General features: G+C 53.4%; 1 protein-coding gene across 1 annotated transcript in view; it reads right to left on the bottom strand.

Annotated features, from left to right (window-relative positions):
• Positions 1-11,707, bottom strand: part of VWA5B1 (von Willebrand factor A domain containing 5B1) — a 49,282-nt gene extending 37,575 nt beyond the window's left edge. The window contains exons 1-6 of the mRNA XM_055574499.1: positions 11,569-11,707; positions 9,226-9,400; positions 7,729-7,977; positions 3,531-3,676; positions 2,518-2,649; positions 1,821-1,945 (exon numbers count right to left, since the gene is read on the bottom strand). Of these exons, the coding sequence (XP_055430474.1) occupies positions 1,821-1,945; positions 2,518-2,649; positions 3,531-3,676; positions 7,729-7,977; positions 9,226-9,400; positions 11,569-11,707 (966 nt within the window). The remainder of the gene's footprint in view (positions 1-1,820; positions 1,946-2,517; positions 2,650-3,530; positions 3,677-7,728; positions 7,978-9,225; positions 9,401-11,568) is intronic.
• Between the last annotated feature and the right edge of the window lie 15,836 nt (positions 11,708-27,543).

Here is a 27,543-nt window from a genome sequence, read left to right on the forward strand (position 1 = left end):
GGGATCAGGTCCTCCCTCCCTGGTGAGGGATCAGGTCCTCCCTCCCACAGCGAGGTCCTTAGCCAAAAGCTACTGCTCAACAGAGTTCTCTAGATGACAGAGCCCGAGGCAGCAACGGCCACATCAGTGACAGGAGCCTGATTCTTGCCTCTCGGAGGATTGGGGTGGGGGCCTCGGGCTCAGGATTCTCTGATGTCTCCTTGAGCTGCCATTATCCAATTACAATAAACTCATCACTTCTTAGCAGCTGCGGGTTGATGGCTGTCATCCCTGAAGCTCATGAGAATACAGGGTATTTGCATAACCAACCCAAGGTGGCAAATTAATTCTCATTTGCTCCAGGGGTCCCAGAGCTCATTGATTTAAGGCTTGGCAGGCAGGCAGGCAGGGAGGCTCACTGCTGATCCCCCCTGCCTGCATGCTGCAGTTCTCGGAGCCCAGTGGCTCCCTGGCATTGCCACCCCTACTCTGAGAACCTGGCTCCAGCCTCTTCTCCCAACTGACTCATCTGGGGGCACCTCTGGGAGGGCAGATGTTTCCAGCAGGGTCTCCAAGGTGGGGGTGGGCACTGAGCCATCTGTACCTTCCCTGCGCCATCCCCCACCTCTCTCCAAGCGGAGGCCTTCAGGTGGGATCTCTACCAAAGGGGAGGATATCAGCTGTAGGTTTTCTCTGCATTCCTGTCTGTTCCTCTCCACCGTCCTCTGCCCGTCAGACCAGCAGGGGCCAGAGAGGCCCTTAAATTCAGCACAACCACCCCACATGAGCGGGGCAATGTCCTTAGCCTCAGTGTCATGAAAGCCAACTCCCTTTTCCCAGCTCACCAGTTATTGTGGGTACTAAGCTGCAGTTTTCTCACCTAAAAAGGGAGATGATAGAAAGCAGTGTGCCCTGATTCTTGAGCCTACCTTGGCACTCAGGACCCAGGGCGGTGTGTGGTGATAGCAGCAGGAGGGAGACTGCGGGGGTGGCTTGTGGCTGAGGCTCAGCATCCTCTTACCCCCCTCCCCACCCCCAGCCCCTGCTGAGGACCCCCTTACCCTTGAACTTCATGGGGGAGGGGCGGGCTGAGGGAGAGGGTTTCTCTGGCTTCCCTGGCTCTGCCTTTATTCTTTACCTAATAGCAAGCAATGATCCCAGAGGAAGGCAAATCAAGAGACCCATTCAGCAGATGGGTAAAGGGAGACCCAGAAGTAGAGATGGAGCCGGGAGGGCACCCAGCCGTAGGGCCCTTGGTGCCTTTTGGGGGAAGACTATCCTGAAGAAGACCAAGGTCATTTCTGCCACCAGCCTAAAATTTTTCTAGCTTAGGCATCTTGAAGGGCTTCCCTGATAGCTCATTGGTTAAGAATCCACCTGCAATGCAGGAGACCCTGGTTCAATTCCTGGGTCAGGAAGATCCTCTGGCGAAGGGATAGGCTACCCACTCCAGTATTCTTGGGCTTCCCTGGTGGCTCAGCTGGTAAAGAATCCACCTGCCATGCAGGAGACCTGGGTTCGACCCTTGGGTTGGGAAGATCCCCTGGGGAAGGGAAAGGCTACCCACTCCAGTATTCTGGCCTGGAGAATCCCAGGGACTGTACAGTCCAAGGGGTCGCAAAGGGTTAGACACAACTGAGTGACTTTCATGCTTTCAGGCACCTGGATGGCACTGGGAGCAGGTGACCTGGCAGGAGGTGGGATCGTCAGCTTGCTGTGTGACTTCAGGCGAGTCACCCCACCCCCGCCCTGAGGCTCAGGCTTCTCCCTGGCCCAGCGCAGGCCCGGTGCCCAGAGCCACCCCAGGTCTGCCACCGCTGGCGCTGCTCAGCCACCCTCACCTTTCGCTCTGCACTGCTGTCCTTCTTCATCCCTTTGATGAAATCCGCTCTTCCCTTCAGGTGCTGGTCAAACTCCCCCAGGGTCATGTCCCCTTTCTCCATCAGGACATGTGGCAGGTGGGGCTCTGCAGAGATGAGACGGCACTGTCTGAGCGTGAGGGCAATGTAGGGGACCTTGGGTGAGGGGTGGATCTTCGCTGTGGGGAGGACGCCCAGTTGAAAGAGGGGGATGGGAACCCTGGTCACTTGAGGCATGTGGGGCCATGAAGATCCTTAGCTGGGAGTCAGGAGAGTGTGTGACTCGACTTTACCCATCTGTAAAATGGGAGTGATCCTGGGCTCCAATCTTTTTGCATCTTGACATTCTATCAATTCTTAAAGAGATAAAAGAGTTGCTCCCTGGGGGTAAAGAACTGTTGGGGTCTCACCAAGCAAGCTTAGGTGTTCAGCTGGCCCGAGAGCAAAGTGCACCAATGGGTGGATGAGACAGTGGGGCCTCAGGAGCTGAAATGGGGCAGGAGACACTCAACTCTGCTAATCAGAGCCATGTTTACATGGAAGCCAGTAGTTGGCTGGTCTCCTCTCCTCTGCCACATAGCCTACCCTCTCCCTGGGGCGGGGGCAGTCTGTGTGCCCTGGGATCAGCATCTCCTCCCTCCCACCGGCAGCCCTGGGGCCCCCGCTGCGTGCACAGTACCGCTGGGGTGGATGAGGATCTCTACGGGCCGGTCGAAGGTGTGCCTGTTGGCCAGGGTGACGATGATGCTCTCGGCCGAGCTTGCGGAAGGGGCGGCATCGGCTCGGATCTCGTGGGTGGGACTCTCTACCCCTGAGTGGCGCAGAAAGATGGGATAGGTTCAGGGGTCCCCAGAGAGAGAGGAGCTTGGTGGGGGGACCCGGAGACCCAGGCCGGAGGTGACTGCCACTCCAGCCCCATCAGGGGCTCCTGGCCTTCCGGGATGCAAAACTGTGGACAGCCCTTCTCAGTCTCCCCGTCTGCAAAATGGGAGCTTAGCTAGACAGGGTCAGATAACCTCTCCTGCCCTGACCCTGGGACCCAGTGGGGGTTAAAGGGGTGGCTTCCTCTCAGGCCACAGAGACAAAAGGAGCTTCACGCTCCATCGGAGGGCACTCCATAAATGTCTCTCGTGTTGAATGTCGGCTTGCTCTGGGAGAACACTCATGGATCGAAACCACATTCTTTTAAAACCTTGACTGGGAGGGGGAGGGGAACCATCAGAACAGTGGTGCCTGACTCTGGCTCCCAGTTAGAATCACCGGGGAGCTTTTCAATGTTTCCGGTGCCCAGGGCTCTCACCCCAGACCAGTGGCATCATCAGAAGCTCTAGGGTGGGATCTAGGTGGCTGGATTTGGAAAGTTACCCCACTGAGAGGACCTCCACCTCCACCCTAGGGGAGGACCCGAGAAGCATCTCTGTGGCTGTGGCCTCCCAGAGAGGACCTTGGACCTCCGACCTCGGACTTTGGACTGCTAGGCCCTGTGGACATTTCCCCAGGGAAGCCATGGGGGGTGGTGGGTGGGGACAGTCTTGAAATCTGTCCCTGGGAAAGAGTCCTGTTGGGCGGCAGGTTGGCCGCAGGCTGTCATCCACCTGGGCCGGCTAGCTTTCCCTCCTTCCCTTCCTCTCCCCACCCCAGGATCTGGAATCTTCTTTCCAGCCCCATCCGGGTCTAGGTAGCTCCACTCACCTGCGAGCAGGCAGGGCCCACGAATCTCCAGCTGGAAGTTGAACTCGTATTCCATGGGGTTGGACACGTCGGTGTCCAGGAGAGTCGACAGGCACAGTCTGTTCCAGGAGTCCAGGGCCCGGCTGCCAAAGCAGTGCTTGTCTCTGCTGGGAAAGGGGCCAGGAGGAGGGGAGCAGGGAGGAGACTCAGCAAGATGGGAGCACTAGCCTCAGTTCCCACACTCGCACTTGGCAGAGCGTACATCCTCACCCGGGTCTCTCGGACTCAGCTGTGGGACAGTTTACATAGTGTTGCATCACATCTGGAATCCCTGCTCTGTCTCTGGGAGCTGGGGACCCTTGCCTGAGCCACTCCTCCTCTGAGTCTCGGTTTTCTCTTTGAATAGGGACCATGACAACACAGCTGTCTCTCGTGAGTGCTTAGCAGAGTCATCTGCTGCTCGATCGTCTCTGGCCCTCTGTCTGTTGTGCCGACCCGGGCTCTCATCCCGCTCTATTTCCCTCCCCTCCACAGCCTTGCCCTCTGAGGTTTTTGTTCTGAATATGCACAGAGCGTTGTAAAAGACACCATGACATTTGGCTGAAAAGATGGCACTGTGTTAGGAATCTCATTCAGCAGCTTCCCTTTTTTTTCACCCAATGCTGCGTTTTAAAGGTCTGAAAACCAAAGTCTTTGCTGCTGCTGTGATTCATCTTGTTTCCCTGGTGGCTCATCGGTAAAGAATTTGCCGATTCAGGAGACTCGGTTCAATCCCTGGGTGGGGAAGATCCCCTGGAGGAGGAAACGGCAACCCACTCTAGTATTCTTGCCTGGGAAATCCCATGGATGCAGGAGTCTGGCCGGCTACAGTTCACGGGGTCGCAAAAAGTCGGACGTGACTTAGCGACTAAATAACAACAACAATGGTCCGACTTGAGGGCCTCTGTTACATTGTCCTGGTTTCTTCCTGCCTCCACCTCCCGGCGTCCACAGGCCACCCCCATGAAGATCCTCATCCGTGTTCCCTTTTTGGACGTATGGAAGGATTTCTCTGGGGTGCCTGGGTCAAAGGGCACACACCAAATTCCGCCAGATTGCACTGCAAGGTGTCTGGGCCAGTGTTCACTCCCACCGGCCGTGAACCAGAGTCTCCCTCCTCATCCTCACTAGCATTTGGTATGGTCTGTTTTTCTTACCTTTTCTCATGTCACTCTATCTAAGCCACTTTTTCATCAGAATTTGATGCAGCCAGGTGTCTGCATCCCCTGCAGTCCCAAGGGTGCCTCTGTTAACTCTTTCCTGCTGGAATGGGCAGGAATCAAAAATTTATCAGGGCCACCCCAGGGGAGCTGTGCACTCCCAAGCCTCTTGTTCCTTGATCCACCGAGGTCTGAATGTCCCCAGCTCTGCTAGTCCTGCCTCTCAAATGTACCAGGCTTGCATTTACAAGGTGTTTTGCATTTACAAATGCACGATGGCAGCATTTACACAGCTGGCACACGAGCTGGTGTTCCCTGGCCTGACCCTGGATGGTGCCAGCAGCTTCTCTTTTGTGCCAGCAAGTGTCCTCACTCTAGATTTCGAGGCCCTCCATGATCTGACTCCAGCACTCCTCTCCCGTTTGCTATGTTCATATGAGCCTTCCTGCTGCTCTTCAAACACACCAAGCCTGGAGCTGCCTCAGGACCTTTGCACTTCCTGCCTGCTCTACTCCCAGCTCAGGATGTTCTTCCTCCAGATGATTTCCACGGCTTGCTCCCTTCATTCAGATCAGGCCTCAGAGGTTGCCTCAGTTCAGCTCAGTTGCTCAGTCGTGTCTGACTCTTTGTGACCCCATGGACTGCAGCATGCCAGGCCTCCCTGTCCATCACTAACTCCTGGAGCTTACTCAAACTCATGTCCATCAAATCAGTGATGCCATCCAACCATGTCATCTTCAGTCGCCCCCTTCTCCTCCTGCCCTCCATCTTACTCAGCAGTCTTTTCAATTAGTCAACTCTTTGCATGAGGTGGCCAAAGTACTGGAGTTTCAGCTTTAGCATCATTCCTTCCAAAGAACACCCAGGACTGATCTCCTTTAGAATGGACTGGTTGGATCTCCTTGCAGTCCAAGGGACTCTCAGAAGTCTTCAACACCACAGCTCAGAAGCATCAGTTCTTTGGCGCTCAGCTTTCTTTATGGTCCAGCTCTCAAATGGTGCCTGAGCCCTGTCTCTTCTAACGAGCACCCGCCCCATCCTGTCCCTCTCCAGCCTCAGTAGCGTTTATCTCCATAGAACTCATCACCTAACACGCGACATATTTATGAGCTTCTTTCTTTATTGTCTGTCGCCTTCATTAGCATGCTAGCTCCTTAAGGGCAGGGACCTTGCCTCTCTGGTTTACTGCTGTATTCCCAGCACCCAGAACAGTGCCTGGCCCATCTGTGTGCTTGGTCCTGGCCCATAGTAAGTGTTTAATTTGTGGAATGACTGAGGAGTGCCCTCCAGGCTGGCCCCTTATGGGAGGCTGCAGTAACCCCTCCCCGCCAGCCTGGCCATCAGTTCAGTTCAGTCACTCCGTTGTATCCGACTCTTTGCAACCCCATGGACTGTAGCACGCCAGGCCTCCCTGTCCATCACTAAGTCTTGGACCTTACCCAAACTCACGTCCATTGAGTCAGTGATGCCATCCAACCATCTCATCCTCTGTCATCCCCTTCTCCTTCTCCCCTTTCCCAGCCTAGTCACAGATCATTCCTTTAACCTGCGGTGTCCAGGAGTCTATTGACATTGTCCTCTGTGATCCAGTGGGCACGTGCTCCCAGCTGTCCCCAGAGCCCTACCGGGTATATGTATGAAACTCCTGGATATGTACAGTGTTTATATCTTCCCAGATTTCAACTTGACTCAAAGATTCAGAACAAGAGTAGGGGAGGGGGAGTTAAAGAGTTTGTTGTTTTGTCACTAAATCATGTCTGAGTCTTTGTGACCCCATGGACTGTAACCCACCAGGCTCCTCTGTCCATGGGATTTCCCAGGCAAGAATACTGGAGTGGGTTGCCATTTCCTCCTCCAGGGAATCTTCCTGACCCAAGGATTGAACCCGCGTCTCCTGCGTTGGCAGGCGGGTTATTTACCGCTGAGCCACCAGGGGAGAACAAATGATAAGATGCATCAAAAGATACCTCCCGTATGCAGCAGGCCTCTTAAACCGGGCTTCCTCTCTCCCTGTGGAGGAGACGCTGGTCCCCCGGGTCCACAGTGGGGGAATAGGAGGATCCCTGATCTCAGCTGCAGGTGCCTCAGGCTGTGACCCCCTTCGCCCTCCTCCCTACCCCTGGGGAGAGTACAGAGAAACTGTGCTGCAACGTCCTACCCGACCCTGTTGAAAACCCTTGTTAATGGCTCCTTATTGCTCTGGGGAGCAATCCAGAGTTGGCCAGGGCCACAGGGTGTCCTGTATCTCTGCAGCCTCGTCTCATGTCACCTGTGCCTCAGTTCCTCTGGGGCCCCGTCCTTGCTGCCTCAAGGCCTTTGCCCCTGCCGTTCCCACCTATAGGAACGTTTCTCCCTGTGCCTTATCTGTCTGCCTCCTGGCTCAGCTCTCAGCTGAAATATCACTCCTCAGAGAAGACTGACCTGGCCCCTGGACCCCCAGGGGTTGGGTCCCTCTTTTATATTCTTAGCCAATGAACGTCTCTTCCATTGCACTTTCACATAATTAATTATGCATGCAAGTTCACAAATAGTTCACCTTAGTCGTGTTATTGGCTGGATAATGATCTCTTCCACCAAGTTCCGAAAAGTTCAGGAACCGAGTGCGTTTGTGCGCTCTGTGTTCCTAACACCCACCCCAGTGTCTAGACATAGTGCGTGCTAAGCCGTGTCAGTCGTGTCTGATGCTCTGTGACCCCATGGACTGTAGCAAGCCAGTCTCCTCTGTCCGTGGGACTCTCCAAGCGAGAATACTGGAATAGGTTGCCATTTCCTTCTCCACTAGCACATAGTAGGTGCTCCAAAAATGCCCCTTGAGTGCATTAAAGTATCAAGCCTGGATATTCTGATCCCAACTCCGACACTTCTGATCAGTACCAACATCAGCCATTTCAAGGAGATTCCTTGACAGTCTTCAAGAGGTGGCAGCTACAGAGCTTAGCATTACCGCCTATCCTTTATCTTCCCCCACACCCTGATCCCCCATTCCATGACCCTGGCCTTGTCTGGCAGGGGCTCCTCACCCGTGGACCTGCTGGCTGGGGGCGCTGGTGTTCTCTGTGCAGAACTGGGGCACGGTCGGGGCACAGACAGCAGGCAGCTGGACCTGCACAGCCCCGCTGGGCAGCGTCGGGAGCTCCGAGGAGGTGCTGACGAACACAGTGACATTCTCCATCGGGGCGATGGTCCCCAGGTTGACCACAAAGAGGATCCGCTCCAAATCCTCGTCCAGAGCCACCTTTCCTGGTTGGCAGGAAGGAGGGATAATGGAACGTTTGCAGAATGATTCCTACATGCCAGGCCTGGAGTCAGGGGCCGTGAGCCGCTTCTCTCTCATCCCCTGTAAGCTTGCTGTGTGTTGGGTTAGAGGAGCTTGTGCGCTGATGGGAACACTGAGGCTTAGCTTGGGGGCGCAATGAGTTCAAGTTATTCAACAAACAACTAATTTCTTGAACCAGGATCTGAACCTACGTGCGTCTGACGCCAGGCCTGTGTACTTTACACTGTGCCCTGCCGGGAGTGGGAGGCTGGGACCCACTCATCCCTGATGGAGGGTCACATCTCCATCTTCAGACTCTATGTCCCCCTAGGATTTACACTGGAGCATCTCATCTCCCTCAGAATCCGTGCTGTTTCTTTTCATCGGAAAGGCCCACCCTTCATTATTTCTAAGCCCATCTTATCCACCCACCCAACCCCTCCACGAAAACCTCCCTGGTCCCAATGTGGCCCCTTCTTTTCCCCCTCTGACATGATCTGGACCGTTTTTGGCATGGCCACGTTCAACTCCCTATTGTAGTCACTCCCTGGCATGCCCTAGCTGTTCTTCCAGGCTGGGATAAGTCCTAAACTCTTGGGGGGCAACTTTGCATCTTACACAGCATGGGTGTTCAAAGATTCTTGAACATTGATGATCAGGTGAACAAACTTCATTTCCATCACAGATCCAATGGTGAGAATCTTTTCTATCATATGATCCTTGATCTGGACTCAAGCCTTGGCTCTGCCACTAACATGCTCTGTGACCTTGGGCTGGGCACTCCCGCTCTGAGCCTCAGTATCGTCCGTAGCAGGAACCCACAGCCGTTGTGTGAGCACCAGCTCTGCACCAGTGACCATGATGAGCGTTCTGCACGCTCTTTGTGAGATTTCAATGGATTATTAGTTGCATTTTACAAAGCAAGTCTTCATTTCTTATTTAAGCTTGCAAGCGACAGGACTGGCAGTCAAATCCTGGTATGACTCATTCTACAACCTCTGAGCTTGAATGATAATATGCTTTTCTGGTGTTTAGAGATTCTTAAATACCCTTCGGTTGCCTCCTTTGACCCTTACCACTCTTCCCAAGTGAGGGGAGAAACAGTTGCCTGTTTTACAGACAGTAAGGTGAAGTTCAGAGAGGTTAATTACTGGGCCACGGTCGCACAGGATTCCCGACTCTTAGTACAGCGCTCTCTGTACCCGATCCCACTGCTCCCCTTTCGGTCTGCTCGAAGCTCCAGCCACGCCCAGGTCCTGCCACAGCCCCTCCAGCCCTCTTACCTGTGACAGTCGCAGCCCGAATGCCGGTGGCCTCAAAGTGGCCACCCTCTATTTTGGCTTTGTCCTTGATCTGCACCGTCACGACACGGTCCCCAATGACCGCCTCGAAGCCGATCACCGTGGTGTGCTCGTCCAGGGGGTACACGAAGAGACCTGGCGGAGCAGGGCCTGGGGTCACGGGGTGAACCAGCGCCGCTCGGCGTGCCTGCGCCCCGGGATGGAACTAGAGCCCCTGGTCTGCCGTTTGAGCACACCATGGCGCTCACTGCCACTTAGAGGGCTCCCGAGGGGACTCGGGCTGGCTGCCCCCCAGCTCTAGGGCTGGACAGGATGCGTAGAGTGGCAGGCTCCGCGTCAGCGGCGGGATAGTAAAGGGACCGCTGCTGTGCTGTCCCAGCCATCTCTTACTCTGCGCCGTGCTGCAAGCTCACCACGACCACCCAGCACTCTGCCCACCTGCCCCACCCTCGCGGCCCCAGGGAGTAGAAAAGAGAATGAAGAGACCGAACCTCTAAAACAGGCAGCCTCATCCACCCGCTTCAGGGAGGAACTGCACTCACCGCGGGGCAGGTGTCAAGATTGGTCCCCTGGTGGCCCTGTCCTGGGGCTGGTCTCTGCTGAGGCTTTGGGAGAAGGGGGCGCTCATGCCTACATGGACCCGGGGCCTCTGAGAAACGTCCTGACCACCTCCTCCCCAGAGCATCTGCCTCCTCCTTCCTCCCAGGTTTTAGATTCCTCCATCCTCCTGGCTCTACTGGTGTGGCCAGGGTTTCTGATTTTTCAAGAGAGAGTGGCAATCTGGATTTCTATGTGAGCTGTTGTGTGGGTCTAACAAGACACTCCTGTGTGGTGGATTATCACCCGTGGTGCCCAGGAGCTGGTCTTTGGAGGAAGAGAACTAGGGTTCTAATCTGAGCCCTGCCCTCTGCCCCAGTCTGGTGACATTCAGCATCTCGAAACCTCAGAGCCCTGTGTGAAAATGGGGATGATAGAGTCAAACTCAGGGTCATTGTGAAAATGGGAGAAAGAGCCACCATTCACTAAGCTCCACCCCCGTAGTGTGCGTCATACATTTTTATGTCTCAGGGCAGCGCTTCTCAGACTTTAAGAAAACACGAGTCACCTGGGGGAGGGGGGCGGGTCTGGTTAAAATGCAGATTCTGATTTAGTAGTTCTGGGGCGGGCCGAGATTCTGCGTTTCTAACCAGCTCTGGGTGATGCCGATGGCTGGGGGAGCACGCTCGGAGGACTGAGGTCCTATCTCATTTAATCAGCCCACTAACCCAGGGGCAGCACAGTGGCAGGACCATGGCGAGCTCTCCATAAATCCCAGTTTCCCATCCCTCTGAGCCTCAGTCTCCTCATCTATAAAATGGGGGCACTGGTTCTTCCGCACATGGAAAGCTAAAGGACTGTCTTAAAGCTGTTCAAGTAATACAGTCTCTTTGGTTCCCCATCGGTCTCACATTAAGCTATCCTCTGTAGGCTTCCTGAAACAGAGGGACATGATCTTTGTTCTGCCTGCAAGATTTCTGTGTGGAGGAAAGTTTCCCTTGTAGGTTTCTTTTGGGAACTCAGAGGATTTCAGACACTCAGGTCAGGTTGAAGGGTGGGTGCCCCAAGAGGTGAAGTTTGGGAGTTCGGAGGCCCCCATCACTGTGGATGAGAAGGGATGCGAAGCATAACTATCCTTTATTCAGGACCTTCCTGGCCAGGCTTCTGGTAACTCCCTTCCTTACATGCAAAGACTAGAGCGCAGTTTACAACAGCCCTTGCAGGGGAACGTGGGTGCACACTCCTGACTGCCGAACACTGATGACTCACATCGCAGACTGTTTTCCGTTCCACGCTGCCCTTCCTCACGTGTTACCTCATCTGCTTTTCCCTCAAACCCTGGCATCCAGACAGACACAGGAGCATCCTGACATCGGGAAGGACTGCGGCTTCCCCAAGGTCACGGGGACGAGAACCACGCTTAGCACTGGGAGCTCTGGGCCTCCAGGGAGTCCGGACACCTCTCCTCCTGTGAGACTCCCTGGGGGATGTGGAGGACTGACTATCTGACCGGTGGGTGTGATCTGTGGACATCAGTAGGGCTGGGACAGGGCTGGGGCAGAGCCCAAAGCTGGGTTCAAATCCTGACATGACTTGCCCCCAGCTTTAAGACCTGTTGGGCAGAAATGGTATTCCTACTTTGCAGGTGGGTAAACCGAGGCTCAGAAAGGTGACATGACTTGTCTGATGTCAGCTAGCTGATGCATGTCAGGACGGGGGATTAAGCATGCCCGTGGCCCTGGGGAAGCCCCCGCAGGGACCCTTACCCTGGAAGGGCTGGACTTCCAGGTTTCCATAGGTGAGGGAGGCGGTGAGCCCCAGAGCGTAGCCGCTGACGAAGGAGGTGACGTCGGACGCGGTGAGGGGCAGGGCCGCCCCTGTGATCTGGTTCAGCAGACCCGGCATCTCGCGGGCTACTCGGCCTTCAGGACCTGCAAGAGGTGGCAAGGCAAGAAGTGGGGAGAGGCACCCCCTGCCGTCATGCCGCCCAGCTCAGTTCTCCCCCTTCAGCCTCCACAGGCAAGCAGAGCCTCATTCTCTCCATTTCCCCCCAACCACTTCCTACAGTGATGCTCGACCACCCCTCAGAAGAGAAGGCGTGATTATGCCCTCTGTTTTCACCTCACAGTAGAGGAACTGAGGTCTGCAGACACGAGGCCTGGCTGGATTCACGTTGTGGGTCTCCCAGCTTCCACCTCATCCCTCAGATGTGACCTGTGTGCTCTCAAACCTTTGTCCTTGCCACACTCTATCTGGAAGGCTCAGCCCGTGAGCCAAAATAAACCAGCCACCTCCCACTGCCCTTAGGTGTCCACTCAGGGCCCCCTTTGCAGGGAAGCCAGTCCACCATGCCAGGCTTCTCACAGAACATAGCTTCTCTCCTTCCAGCAATCTGTCGGGATTCATCTTGTCTCCATGAGATTACATTATTCACGTCTATCCTCCCCTTTAGGAGAACGAAATGGCAACCCACTCCAGGATTCTTGCCTGGAGAATCCTGTGGACAGAGGAGCCTGGCGGGCCACAGTCCACAGGGCCACAAAGAGTCGGCCACGACTGAGGGACCAAGCAGCAGAAGTATCATCCCCTTTGGAGAGCACGCTCCTGGTCTATTGTTGCTTTGCATGGCATCCTAAGTGCTGAATGAATAAATAAAAGCATGGTTGGGAACTTCCCTGGTAGTCCAGGGGTTAAGAATCTGCCTGCCAATACCGGGGACACAGGTTCGATCTCTGGGCCAGGAAGATCCCACGTGCTGGGGAACAACCAAGCCCATGGGCCACAGGTACTGATGCCCACCTGCTCGACAGCTTGTGCTCCACCACTAGAGAAGCTGCTACAGTGAGAAGCCTGCAAACTGCACCAAAGAGGAACTCCGCCCTCGCTGCCGCTAGAGAAAGCCCGTGTGCAGCAAAGAAGACCCAGCACAGCCAGAAACAACAAAAAGATGGCTGTCATCACGCCAACACCAGTGACTGCTGAGCGCATTTCAGGGCAGGTGCCGATTCTCTATGAGGTTCCTGAGACCCTCCCAAGCAATCAACTGCCTTCGAGAGGTGGGGGAAGGAGCAGGAAGAGAAGCTGTCCAAAGGGTGTGGAATATGAACTTGAGGTCCTTTTTGGGTCTTCTTCTGGGTGATGGCTGCGGGAGCCACAGCGGGCTAGTAGCCTGTTGCCGTTTATTTGCAAGGCTGTTCTGTGACTGCTGATGACCCTGTCTTTTCTCTGAGAAGGGAACTCTGTGCTTTTCCATACTCCTTGTGTTCCCAAGCAAGGATCCTCGGGTGCTCCCACCCTCTCTGCCGGCCCAGGAGTATTGTTTTAATTATGTTCTGTCTGTGGCTCCAGCCCAGACAGCTCTCAGCCCCCTGGCATCTCTGCGGCAGGCTGTCTGACAGCAGGAGGCAGATAAGGAGCCAGGAGAGAGGGCTGGATTCCCAGCCACCTTCTCCCGGGAGTTCTGTCTCAAAGCCCAGGGCAAAGCCGGGGGCAGAACCAGATGGTGGGGCTCCGTTCCTGAGAGAATCACCTCCCTGGCCCTCCACACTCCTTCCCTCCACCTCCTCTTCCTGGTTCCCTCCTGTCCAGAAGGCTGATGGCGAGCCAGCCTCCAGATGTGTGGGGAACTTGAACTTCAGCTTGGGTTCATCCTGGGGTGGGGGGTAGGCTTCCCCGATGGCTCCGTGAGTAAAGAATCGGCCTGCAATGCAGGAGACACAGGAGACTTGGGTTCAGTCCCTGGGTCGGGAAGGTCCCCTGGAGGAGGAAAAGGCAACCCACTCCAGTATTCTTGCCTGGAGAATCCCATGGACAGAGGAGCTGGCGGCCTACAGTCCATGGGGTCATGAAGCGTTGGAGGCGACTGGGCGACAAAGCACGCATGCACAGGGTGGAGCTTTGCCAAGGGCGCCTCAACCAGCCCAGTCATGCCACACCGCCCTGTGCCCACCCAGTTTCCTGGGGCCAATCTCCCCCAGGGAGTGGGGCTTGGGTGACGGATGTCGCTAATGCAGGCAGACTCAGTGAGTGCTGATTGTTTCCCGTTTGCCCTCTTGGAAAGAGTGCACTTGAAATTCTGCGGGGTCTACTTCATGCGTCATCTTTATCAATTCCTCCAGCATTGATAGGAATCTACTGTATTCTGGGTCCTGAATTAGCCACTGGGGATGCAAAGATAAGACATGGCTCCATCCTTAAGGAACTTACAATCCTCAGGTAGAGGGGACGAGGAGTGGGGGAAGTAATAGTAACAGCAGCTGGAATTTGTTGAAAATTGAAACTGTGCCAGGCACACCTATTATCTCATCTAATTCTCACAACCTTATAAAGTGCATTGCTTTGCAAGTGAGGACATCAAGGTCTCAAAGAGGTGTGTTTGTTTTTTGCACAAGAGTTTGGGGTCCCCCAAGGACATATGGGTGCCAGGGATGCGTGGGTGGGACTTTCTCCTGGAGGACCCCAGGGGCATCCCTGCAAGAGATGGGGACCAGCACCAGGAACGCTGAGCATCATCCCTCCAACCATCCCAGCCTGGGGCTCCGGTGGGCATCACCCAGGAGACACCTCGCGGGGAGGAAGGCACCAGCGTCCCCTGGACAGTGTGAGAAGCCCGGCTCGAATGCAGGAACAGAGCGGTGTGAACTGGTCCAGAGAGCGGCAGGGGCTGATCTCATGGGTCAGTGTGTAGCCAGCCCTTTACCCTCCTCGTCTTCTTCCTGATTGGCCAGAGCACCTGTCTTTCCCCAAACTGCTGGGATGCAGGATCTGGAAAATGGGCTGGTGAGGTGAGAGGGAAGGGAAAAGGGGATGAATGGACTGGCAGAAGGAATGGGAGGGGCCCCTCGATCTTAGAGGAGCCATGAAGAGAACAGCGGGTGCAGAGAAGGTAACGAAGAGGATTTCTAAGAGAGGGAGCCACTTTAATCCCTGGCTACTCATTTCCTCTTTTATAAAACCAGGTGAGGACTTCCCTGGTGAACCTGTGGTTAAGACTCCATGTTTCCAATGCAGGGGGTGTGGGTTCGATTCCTGGTTGGGGAAGTTCCCTGTGCTGTGCAACACAGCCACAAAAAAAAAAAAAAAAAAAAGGAAAAACAACAACAACAAAAAATCCCAGGTGAGTGGAAAGGCCAATAGGTCCTATTTCCCTGGCACTGAAGGTTAAACCGAGTAAGCATAAAGTACCCAGCACAGTGCCTGGCACGCAGCAGGCACTCAATAAATATTTGTAAAGTGAAATGAACGAATGAATCCAGGCAGTCTCCCAGGGACACTAACCTTTAGTGCTCACCTACATGCTGGGAGGACAAGGCAGATGAGGGATATGAACTAACAGAGGTCACAGATCCCAAATACAGCTGCAAGCCAACAGATTGAAAACCCGAGTCCTTGTCTCTGCCACAGTTGCCTCCGCTTGTCCCGCAGTGACGTCCACTCCCAGTAAAGCAGCCAGAGCAGTCCTCAGAAGTCATGGGTCCAGTCATGTGGTCCCAGAGTTCGCCACCCTGCCAGCTCTCCACGCCCCTGGAGACCCTGATCCAGGCCCTGCACCGGTTTCCTCTCTGGTTTCCCCACTGTTGACTCTGCTTGGCTGTTCCCCCACTGGACAGCTTTCCAGCTGGGTGTTTCCACTTCTAGGGATGCTTTTCCCCTAGCTCCCTCCCTCCTTCAAGTCTTCGCTCAAAGGACGCCTTCTTCTTAATCCTGGGTTTAAACTTGTAACCTGTTCCCCCGGCTTCACTTCCAAACCCTCAACCTGCTGTTTTATTTTCCCCAAAGCACATATTACTAACATACTCCATGTAAAGCATTTATTATGTTTATTGCTTATCGTCCATCTCCCCGCATGAGGCAGACTCTGGGGGCCTGTGTTTCTCACCGATACGTCCCTAGTGGCTTGAGGAGTGCTGGCGCTGTTAGTAGGTGGTGAATAAATATTGCCGAATGAATCAATCGATACGTATGGTCACAGGGCAAAGCCGGCCATTTCCGAGTTTCCCATTTTTCCAGGGGAGGGAGAGATATCCCCTGACCACCAGGTCCAGGGCAGCTCTTCAGGGAAAATGTTGGAATTAAATCCATCGTTTAGGCTTCCCTCCCAGAGCTTATCAGTCAGGGGCCCAGATACACCCTCCCAGCCAGCACGGCGGTCCCACCTGTCTTTGAACAGACCATCCACCCAACCGCAGAGGGTGCTCTGTTGTCCTGCCCTTGAACCAACCCCTGGCCAGCTTCTCCCTCTCCTAACTGCCCACCACTTGGCGGCCAGCAGGCTCCTTGACAGGCTGTCCGTGTCCTTGTCCGAGGACCTGCTTCCCTCCTTCCAGCAGGGGGTGTTTATTTCTTGCACCCCCCAGGTTGGGAGGCTGACATCTCTCGGCTACATCCCACCCGCTCTGTGTTGCTTGCCATCCTCAAGGCTCCAACCACGCCCTCCTTTTTGCAAACACTTGGCCCCGGGCTCCTGGCTACCCTGCTCCCCAAGTCCTGCCATCACCCAGGGGGACTTCAGCTGCTGTGGGAACCGTGCATACAGCGTCTCGGGCTTTTATCATCCAAACCCCACATCTCAGGAGCCTCTGCTGCCACTCCAGCTCAGCCTCCCATTGCCATGCAGTCCTTGAACTTGAGGCACAGCCCGTGGTCACTCCATCTCCAGAACCTGAGTCACTCGGCACTTGTAAGAGCAGCTTCTCAACACGTCCCAGCTCTTTCTTCTTATTTGTTTTTTTCCTTTGCAGTCATCACCCTCGGATAGACTGTATCTTCTGCTTCTGTATTTGTTTAATGCGTCTCCCCAACTCTCTAGATGATGTATAACCTCCAGTGAGGGCAAGAATTTTTAGCTTGTTTCTTGGCTCTGTCTGCCACCCAAAGAATATTACAGGGTATAGTAGATATTCAATAAATATTTGTCAAGTAGCTGAAATACCATTGCAAGTGCTTTATGTATACTGCTTGGCAAAAAAATTCATTCGAGTTTTCCTGTATGAAAACTTGAATGAACTTTCTGGTCAACCCAATACAATGTGGGCAGCACCCCACAGAGAGAGAGGGGCCTGGCGAGCTATAGTCCATCAGTTCAGTTGCTCAGTTGTGTCCAACTCTTTGCGACCCCATGAATTGCAGCACGCCAGGCCTCCCTGTCCATCACTAACTCCCGGAGTTCACTCAAACTCACGTCCATTGAGTCGGTGATGCCATCCAGCCATCTCATCCTCTGTCATCCCCTCTCCTCCTGCCCCCAATCCCTCCCAGCATCAGAGTCTTTTCCAATGAGTCAACTCTTTGCATGAGGTGGCCAAAGTACTGGAGTTTCAGCTTCAGCATCATTTCTTCCAAAGAACAGTCACCAAGAGTTGGGTGGACATGACTGGGAGGCTAAAACACCACCACCAGCTCAGAAGCAGATACTCTTACCATCCATGTGCTACAGATCGAAAACACCAAAGCTCAGAGAGGTGAGGCAACTTCCTTAAGCCCACCCAACCTTGGGCTGGGCGTTAACCAAAGCAGAAGGACCACAGAGTCCAGGTCCTTAACTGTGAGGCTACCCTGCCTCCTGCAGAAAGCATCTCCCTGAGTCTTGGCACTTCTGCCCACACCCTCCTGACATCCTCTGCTCTCCACCCCCATGGGGGCAGCAGCTTCAGTGTTCTCTCCTGGACCATCTCTACCAGCTCCTACCTGCTCCTTCAACCTCCAGGCTGATTTCCTCCCAGTCCCCTCCCTCATCTCATAGGTACACACGCAAGTGTGAACACACACACACACACACACAGAGGCACACACATGCCTTCCCTTTCCCTTGAGCTTCATGGCTCCCTGTTGTGTCTGTCCTGCAGGTTAAACTCCTGAACAGCACTCAAGGCTCCTCCCCACCAGCTCCCTGCCGCCACCCTGAGTCAGCTTCTATTACGTCCCGAGTGTTCCCTTTGCTCCAAATACACTGACCTTCTCACCGTGCCCTTCCCACACTGGAGCCTTTTCCGGCAATGATCGTGACCTTCCTCTCTGCCTTTCAAAGTCCTCTTCACCACTCAAGACCCACTTCCCCTGTTACCTCCTCCCCGAAGCCTTCCCTGACAGCCCAGCCCATCAGACATACCCTCCTCGGGGTCTCCACAGTTTCTGGGCATTGTCTGCCACCTCGCACATCGTGGAGCTCTGTAACTACCCATCTGCAATGGCTTGTCTCCCCCTGAGGGTTGTGGGCACAGGAAGAACAGGGGGTGCTCCTACCCTTTCCTGCAACCCAGTTCCCTGCAGAGGAGGGGTCTGAAATGGAGTCATCTCCTAGGGTCATCAAGGGCTTTGTGATCATCGCTAATGCTCACACGCACCCTCACATTACAGGTAGGGAAGCTGAGGGTTAGGGATCTGGAAGCCAGGACCACATGGCTGGTGAGGGGTCAGGATGGCTGAGATAGGAAGCAGCCTTCCTCGAAAGCCTGTACTTCAGGATTTCCCTGGTGGTCCAGTGGCTAAAACACCATGCTCCCAATGCAGGGGACCTGGGTGCGATCCTCGGTCAGGGAACTAGATTCCACAGGCCTCAACTAAGAGTTCAAAAGTGAAAGTCAATATATTAGTTGCTCAGTCGTGTCCAAATCGTTGTGACCTGTGGACTGTGGTCCTCCTCTGTCCACGTGATTCTCCCGGCAAGAACACTGGAGTGGGTAGCCATTCTCTTCTCCAGGGATCTTCCTGATCCAGGGATCAAACCCGGGGCTCCTGCCTTGCAGGCAGATTCTTTAATCTAGCCACCTGGGAAGTCCTGAGTTTGCATACTGCAACAAAAGGTCCTGAATGCTGCAATGAAGATTAAAAATCCTGCCTGCCACAAGTAAGATCCATCACAGCTAAATAATTCAGTAAATATTAAAAAAAAATGCACCTGTGCTTTCCCTTCCCCAGCTGCTTCACGGTCCATGCTGAGCACAGGGAAGCGGAAAGGAAGGCGGGAGAGAGGGGGAGGAGGAGTGAAGTCCAGGACTCCGGTGAGCTAGGGCTGTGAGTGCCAGGGACCCTGGGCTTCCTCTGCTCTGATGCCTCTCAAGATGCAGCCGGGACCCCAATGGGATCGTGAGCCCCACCAGCGCCCCCCCACCTCCAGGTTGTCCTGGAACAGCCTGGGGTGCAGGGTTCCAGGCGGAGCGCAGAGGCTGGCTGACAGATCACTGCAGCGGTGTGACTTGATTCAGATGCGATGTGGGAAGGCGGCTGAGGGGGGAAGGAGCCAGGAAAAGAGTGCTGGGCCCTGCTTGGCCTCAGTCGTGATGACGGCCTGCACTGGGGTCCTGGGTCAAGAAGTGTGGCTGCATGCCTTCCCTGCCAGGGGACATTTACTTTTTTCAGTTTCAGAAAGAAATTGGAAAGCAAGACGCATCTGGGGCCGCAGCGAGGTCCCAGGAGCTAACCTACTGCCTGGGGATAGAGTCCCTGGACAGCTACTTCTGGGCGAGCTTGGACCAGTTACTCAGCTGTGCCCTGCCAAGTACCTCCTGTGTAACCTCAAGCAAGTGACTTAACAGTTTTGTGCCTTAGTGTCTACATCTGTAAAATGGGCCCATTCCGGTTCCCCTGCCCCACTCCTAGGAAACTGGGACGATAAAGGAGAGAAAGCCTGTCAAGTGAGTGGGTGGGAGCAGGCAGGTCCTGGTGGGGCTGCGGGCTTCTCCTGTCTCCCCTCTTTCATAAGCCCTCCCCAAGGGGCCACTTCCTGACCCCTGGGCAGACCGCTCCACTGGAAATGTCCTTGGGTCTCTGCCCAAGTGCTCATCTCAGTAACTCCTCTGATTCTGCCCTTGGAGCTGTTCAGTTCAGTTCAGTTCAGTCGCTCAGTCATGTCTGACTCTTTGTGACCCCATGGACTGCAGTACGCCAGACCTCCCTGTCCATCACCAACTCCCAGAGTTACTCAAACTCATGTCCATTGAGTTGGTGATACCATCAAACCATCTCATCCTCTATTGTCCCCTTCTCCTCCCACCTTCAATCTTTCCCAGCATCAGGGTCTTTTCCAATGAGTCAGTTCTTCCCATCAGGTGGCCAAAGTATCGGAGTTTCAGCTTCAGCATCAGTCCTTCCAACAAAGCTGACATTTCCCCATCTCCTTTCATCCCGGGTCATTAAAGGGAGGCCTCCTCCCCCCACCTGGAAAGTCATTCTGGAGGCCTCTCACCCCTCGCCCCAGTCAGATCGCCCCTGGATTATGTCCACAGAGTCGGAGGCCCCCAGCCGAGGGGCCTCAGGCAGGCCTAGGAGAGGTGCAGACGGCGAGCTGGCCCACTCACCTCGGGCTTGGGGGTACGCCTCCTCTGCCCTGCGGTCGACGCCTCTCGGAAGTCCATGCCATAATGCCCTCACTCAGGGTCTGTCCCCTAAGGACTACCCCACCCACTGACCAACACTGACACTCCCATCAAAGTGGGGGCAGAACTGATGGGTTCCTAAGATCCGATCTGATTGTTCTAAGCTTCTAGAATTCTGGGGCTCTCAAATTCTGGTCCCACTTCATCTAAACCTCCCACCTTGGGTTCATATCCCCCTGGTATGGGTAAACAAATTGGTGCTTCTGGCATCCCCTCTCCCCACCTTATTCACCCCACGCTCCAACCAGTTAAGACCCTTTGAATTCGTCCAAACGAGCCTGACTTTTCCAGCTTCCATATCTCTTCTGAGGCTGCCAGTTTCTGCCAGGAATGCCATCCCCACGCCAACCCCCTCCTCTAGAGGAGATCTGACTCATCCTTTAAGACCCAGCTCAAATACCACCACCTCCATGAAGCCGTCTCAGGGGTCCTGTGCTGAACAGAACTACCCCACTCCCACCCCCAGCGCAGTCAGCCCCTGTTGCATCAGCCATCTCATTATCTGTGTGTTGCGTGTCCTTTCAGCCAATGCGTGTGGGACACGGTGCGGGCCTGGGCAGGCAAGGGCTGCACCCCCAGGCAGAGACGCCACCCTCCTGAGCAGGGAGGTGGTCAGCTCCTAGAACTCAGGGCAGGCACTCTCTCTCCCCAGCATGCATCTGGCACATAGACTGCTCGACAATGAACTCAGGGAAGCGAACAGCAAGCGCTCCGTTTGTGGACTCAGTGCATGAGTGGGTGAGTGAATGGCTAGGGGCGATGAGGGAGGGGTAGGAAGAGGCCTTGGCGATGGAAGGAGTCCCTCTATCTCAGCCCAGCACCGGGAGGATTCCATCCCAGACACAGCTGTGGTCCCATTGTGGGAGAGGGCCTGGGGGACGGTCGGGTCAGTCGGGTCGGAGCGGCGCTCGGCGTACCCATTCGGCCTGAGGGACCTGGAGTGCTGCCAGGACGGGCATCCAGGGCGGCCAGCTGTGCATGTGGCCGAGGCCTGAGCCGCCCACACCTTGGGAGACTTCCAGCTAAGAGGCTGCGTCCAGACCTGCTGGAGGAGGGAGAAAGGGGCACATTCGGATTTGAAACCTCCAGGTTCGTGAGCGCCAGTGGGTAGAGTTACTGATGAGAATCTTTGCCGTGTGACATTCAGGAGAAGTGAAAGTGGAGGTATGAGTCACTCGGTCCTGTCTGATGCTCTGTGACCCTGTGGACTGCAGCCCACCAGGCTCCTCTATCCATGGGATTTTGCAGACAAGGATATCCAAGTGGGTTGCCATTTCCTTCTCCAGGGGATCTTCCCGACCCAGGAATTGAACCCAGGTCTCCTGCATTGCAGGCAGATGCTTTACCTTCTGAGCCACCGGGGAAGCCTACAAGGATACCAGAGCAGGTCACTATTTTCTCATCCATGGGATCATCCTGACCTAGGGATCAAACCCGCGTCTCCTGTGTCTCCTGCATTGGCAGGTGGGTTCCTTACCACTGAGCCACCAGCCAGGGATGCCCACTGTGAGGGTTACAAGCAAGTTCTTGCTCACCCCAGTGTCTTGTTCTCCATGAATGCTGATGACCACTTTCATGTCCTTCTTCCATTGGGATTTCCTCCTAGTCTTACTTTTCCCCCAAACTCAGACTGCATCTGGGCACCTATATTTTTTGGCATTTCCCATTTAAAGGAGTACGTCAAGGCTGTATATTATCCCCTGCTTGTTTAACTTCTATGCAGAGTACATCATGAGAAACACTGGTCTGGAGGAAGCACAAGCTGGAATCAAGATTGCCGGGAGAAATATCAATAACCTCAGATATGCAGATGACACCATCCTTATGGCAGAAAGTAAAGAAGACCTAAAGAGCCTCTTGATGAAAGTGGAAGAGGAGAGTGGAAAACTTGGCTTAAAGCTCAACATTCAGAAAATGAAGATCATGCCATCCAGTCCCATCACTTCATGGCAAATAGATGGGGAAACAGTGGCTGACTTTACTTTTCTGGGCTCCAAAATCACTGCAGATGGTGATTGCAACCAGGAAATTAAAAGATGCTTACTTCTTGGAAGGAAAGTTATGACCAACCTAGACAGCATATTCAAAAGCAGAGACATTACTTTGTCAACAAAGGTGCTTCTAGTCAAGGCTATGGTTTTTCCAGTGGTCATGTATGGATGTGAGAGTTGGACTATAAAGAAAGCTGAGCACTGAAGAATTGATGCTTTTGAACTGTGGTGTTGGAGAAGACCCTTGAGAGTCTCTTGGACTGCAAGGAGATCCAACCAGTCCATCCTAAAGGAGATCAGTCCTGGGTGTTCATTGGTAGGACTGATGCTGAAGCTGAAACTCCAACCCTTTGTCCACCTGATGGGAAGAGCTGACTCATTTGAAAAGACCCTGATGCTGGGAAGGATTGAGGGCAGGAAGAGAAGGGGACAACAGAGGATGAGATGGTTGGATGGCATCACAGACTCAATCGACATGGGTTTGGGTGGACTCCAGGAGTTTAACAGGGAGGCCTGGTGTGCTGTGGTTCATGGGGTCAAAAAGAGTTGGACAAGACTGAGCGACTGAACTGAAGAGTTGTGGCCATGGCCACCCCTAGCCCCCATCCCTGCCATTCAGCCACCCCAAGGACCCCCTTTCCTAAGGCACCCAGTCAAGGTGTGGATTGAAGAATATATTCATTGCCTCAGTTTCCCTTTGAGGTCCAAGGCTGGTTGATGCCAAGCTGTGAGGCTGCAACTTCACACATGAGAGAGGCTGTGTAGACTGAGGCCACTGGACAGGTCAAGGCTCCCAGGCCTGAGTGGCAGCTCTGCCAATCACTCCACGTGGGCCCTGGATTGGGACCCTTCTGTCACACATACAGCCTCTGCCCACGTCTCAGCTCTGGCACCACAGGTGGCTGCTGGCTTAGTGTCTGTCTTTGTCCAGCACCCCTGAGGGTGGACGCCTTGAGGGTAGGGACCAAAGCTGTCTGGTTCCTTGTTCTATCCCCTAGCATGCACAGCAGTGGCTGCAACAGTTATTCAAAAAAGAATAAAGATACTAAAGATACTGAGCAATGAAGACCTACCAGGCATCGTTCTAAATACTTCTCATGAATTAGCTTAGGTAACCCTCCGGACAACTCTGTGAAGTAAGGCATGGATATTATCCCCATTTTGCAGATGAGAAAACTGAGGCCCAGAGTGGTTAGATCCCTTGTCCAAGGTGATATATTTATAAGTGGAGCTGGAATTAGGACTCTAGCTTCAGAGATCAATGTCTTAACCATAAGGCCGCATCATTCCCTCAATATTTTGCAGAAGGAAATAAGAAGTCACTTTCCAACTCCACCCAAGTCTTGGCATCTTCATTTGACATCACGAAGAGATGGGCCTGGCGAATGAATCCCGTACCCCTTTCCCAAATTGACAGTCCACGTTTCTCTCTAGAAAGAAGAGAGTTCTCTGCTGTTTTAAGGCAGCTGAAGCCTGGGCATTGGTCCCTCACTTGAAGATTCCTTTTTTAAACGGGCCATACGTCTAACTTCCCTGGTGGCTCAGATGGTAAAGCATCTGCCTACAATGCAGGAGACCCAGGTTCAATCCCCGGGTCAGGAAGATCTCCTGGAGAAGGAAATGGCGACCCGCTCCAGTATCCTTGCCTGGAAAATCCCATGGATGGAGGAGCCTTGTAGGCTACAGTCCATGGGGTCGCAGAGTCGGACACGAGTGAGCGACTTCACTTTCACTTTCATGTCTGACTGTTGAGTCCCTGCCCAGAGGCAGTCCTGAGTGTTTCTGCCCAACCTGGGGGCATATCTCATTTAATCCCCATAAAGACCCTATAGGGACTTCCCAGTGGTCCAGTGGTTAAGAATTGGCCTTCCAGTGCAGGGGACACAGAATTGATCCCTTGTCAGGAAACTGAGATCCCACGTGTAGCAGAGTTACTAAGTCCGGGCATTGCAAATAGAGAAAGCTCCCACACCACTGCAACAAGCACCCAACACAGCCAAAACAATAATGATAAAAAAAGACCCTATGAGGAAGATCAGCTTCACTTCACAGCAGAGGAAACCAAAACACAGAGAGGTGAAGTAACTCTCAAGGTCACACAGCAAGTCATAGTAGAGTCAGGATTTGAATCCAAGCAGTCTGGTTCCAAAACCTGGGTTGCCCATGGAGTCTCCCTGCGGTCTGCTGGTCAGGTCCATGTGCCAAGGCCCAGTCAGTGGCCCCCAGGGACCCTTCTTGCTCTGACTTGGTGCCTGTGATCCTTTGGCTCAGACTGGGGCAAAACCCATAGGTTCCACGTCCCACTGGCTCCTGCCCCTCTGACGTTCCTTCCAGCAGTAGTGGGCAGGGATGGGAGTGGGGATGGGCGCATCCTTCCCTGCGCTTCAGGCACAGATGCTGGATCTGCCCCGCGGCTCTCTTCCTGCAGCATCAGCACCATTGAAGTGACTCCCACAGGAAGTCATCTGAACCAAGAGGTGAATGGACCACAGAGGATGCAGGCAGCAGCCTCGAAATGGATCTCAAGGGGCAGCTTACTTGCAGGAGAACCTCGGAAGAGGTCTGCGGTGTCTCTTTTTTTGTTAGGACTCCATGTGGTAAAGTGCCAGCTGACAGTTGGCAGGGAGTGGAGAGCCAGTTGAATGATCTGGACATTCCCGACCCTTGTAACAAGCTGTCCCTGGGTCAAGCACTATGCTAAGTAATTGATGTCGATTACCACACTGATTCCTCCTAACCCTATATTATTATTACTATTTTTTAAACAGATGATCTGAGTGAAGCTGAAACTCCAATACTTTGGCCACCTGATGCAAAGAACTGACTCATTGGAAAAGACCCTGATGCTGAGAAAGATTGAAGGCTAGAGGAGAAGGGGATGACAGAGGATGAGATGGTTGGATGGCATCACCGACTCAATGGACATGAGTTTGAGTAGACTCCGGGAGTTAGTGATGGACAGGGAGGCCTAGCATGCTGCAGTCCATGGGGTGACAAAGAGTTGGATACGACTGAGCGACTGAACTGACTGAACCTAAGAGAGGTTAAAAAACTTGCCCAAAGTCACAGAGCTAGTAAGTGGTACGTCTGGGACTTGAACTGGCAGTCTCACTCCAGTGCCTCTGCATTTACTACGCTGCTGGAGCTAAATCCACAGAAGCAAGAGAAAAGCCTTCCTGATGCAGAGTGGGGCTGTTAGCAACAGAGATGAAACCAACCAGAGGCAAGTGGGTAGGAGTCCCCCAGCCTGAGGGTCAAGAGCTCAGGCTCTGCAGTCCCAACAGAGTTGGGTTGGAAGCCTGCCTCTGACTTGTATCTCTGAGTCACACGGACAAGTGACTTCACCTTTCTGAGCCTCAGGTTTCTGATCTGTAAAACGGGTACATTAGAGGCCTACCTCCTGGCATTGTTATGACAAAATGAAGTGATGTGCCAAGCACAGTACCTGGCCTGGAGTAAGCGGTCCTCAAGTCTGGACAGTGTGTCTGATTCAGCAACAGGGTGTCAGGGGCCAAGCTAAAGGTGTGTGAACAAAATAAGGCTGAGTGTTAAAGGTGAGTGGGCAGCTTTGGCCTGTGTTGGGGAAGATGGGATGAGGAATAAAGTTGGTCAAGGCCAGACCTCCCAATAGGCTTGTGAGGAATCTCTTAGAAAGGGGATATATTAGGAAAGGCTTCAAGGTCCAAAGAATTGAAAAGACAGAAGTAAAAGTAGTGAGGGGTTCCCATCCCTGACCAGCTCATCCTCTCAACTCCACCACTGAGCCTTAGAAGAATGATTAAGAGTATCCACACCTCATAGGAAGCAATGTATAATCAAAGTGTGTTCACATCCATAAATTAATTGGAGCTTTCTAAATAGGGGCAAAACAAATTATTATCCCCATTTTAAGGATCAGAAGCCTGATGCTGGGAAAGATTGAGGGCAGGAGGAGAAGGGGACGACAGGATGAGATGGTTGGATGGCATCACTGACTCTATGGACATAAGTTTGAGCAAGCTCCGGGAGTTGGTGGTGGACAGGGAGGCCTGGCATGGTGCAGTCCATGGGATTGCAAAGAGACAGACACAACTGAGTGACTGAGCTGAACTGAACTGAAGGATCAGGAGACTGAGGCTTAAAGGGAAAGTAACGCAACAGAATTGGAGTTCCTGTAACACAGCCTCCTCTATGCTGTGGACTGAATGTGTCCCCTTTAAGTTCATATTTTGAGGCCTTGATGCCCAGTGGGATTGTGTTTGGAGGTGGGGCCTCCCAGGGATAACTAGATTTCGATGAGGTCATGATTATGGAGCCCCCATGATGGGTTCTGCGGGGTGCAGGAGGGCCGAGAGCAACTACTCCACGTTCAAGGTCAGGAGGGATGGCCGTGAGGAGATACCCCTCATCCAAGGTAAGCAGCAGCGGCTGTGCTTTGCTAGAGCAGCCGTGAAGAGATACCCCATGACCAAGGTAAGAGAAACCCAAGTAAGACGGTAGGTGTTGCGAGAGGCATCAGAGAGCAGACACACAAACCATAATCACAGAAAACTAGTCAATCTAATCACACTAGGACCACAGCCTTGTCTAACTCAGTGAAACTAAGCCATGCCCGTGGGGCCACCCAAGATGGGCAGGTCATGGTGGAGAGGTCTGACAGAATGTGGTCCACTGGAGAAGAGAATGGCAAACCACTTCAGTATTCTTGCCTTGAGAACCCCATGAACAGTATGAAAAGGCAAAAAGATAGGATACTGAAAGAGGAACTCCCCAGGTCAGTAGGTGCTCAATATGCTACTGGAGATCAGTGAAGAAATAACTCCAGAAAGAATGAAGGGATGGAGCCAAAGCAAAAACAATACCCAGTTGTGGATGTGACTGGTGATAGAAGCAAGGTCCGATGCTGTAAAGAGCAATATTGCATAGGAACCTGGAATGTTAGGTTCATGAATCAAGGCAAATTGGAAGTGGTCAAACAGGAGATGGCAAGAGTGAATGTCGACATTCTAGGAATCAGCGAACTAAAATGAGCTAAAATGGGTGAATTTAACTCAGATGACCATTATATCTACTACTGTGGGCAGGAATCCCTTAGAAGAAATGGAGTAGCCATCATGGTCAACAAAAGAGTCCGAAATGCAGCACTTGGATGCAATCTCAAAAATGACAGAATGATCTCTGTTTGTTTCCAAGGCAAACCATTCAATATCACAGTAATCCAAGTCTATGCCCCAACCAGTAATGCTGAAGAAGCTGAAGTTGAACGGTTCTATGAAGACCTACAAGACCTTTTAGAACTAACACCCCAAAAAGATGCCCTTTTCATTATAGGGAACTGGAATGCAAAAGTAGGAAGTCAAGAAACACCTCGGGTAACAGGCAAATTTGGCCTTGGAAT

Source organism: Bubalus kerabau, chromosome 3 (genome assembly GCF_029407905.1).
Source record: "Bubalus kerabau isolate K-KA32 ecotype Philippines breed swamp buffalo chromosome 3, PCC_UOA_SB_1v2, whole genome shotgun sequence".
Lineage (NCBI taxonomy): Eukaryota > Metazoa > Chordata > Mammalia > Artiodactyla > Bovidae > Bubalus > Bubalus kerabau.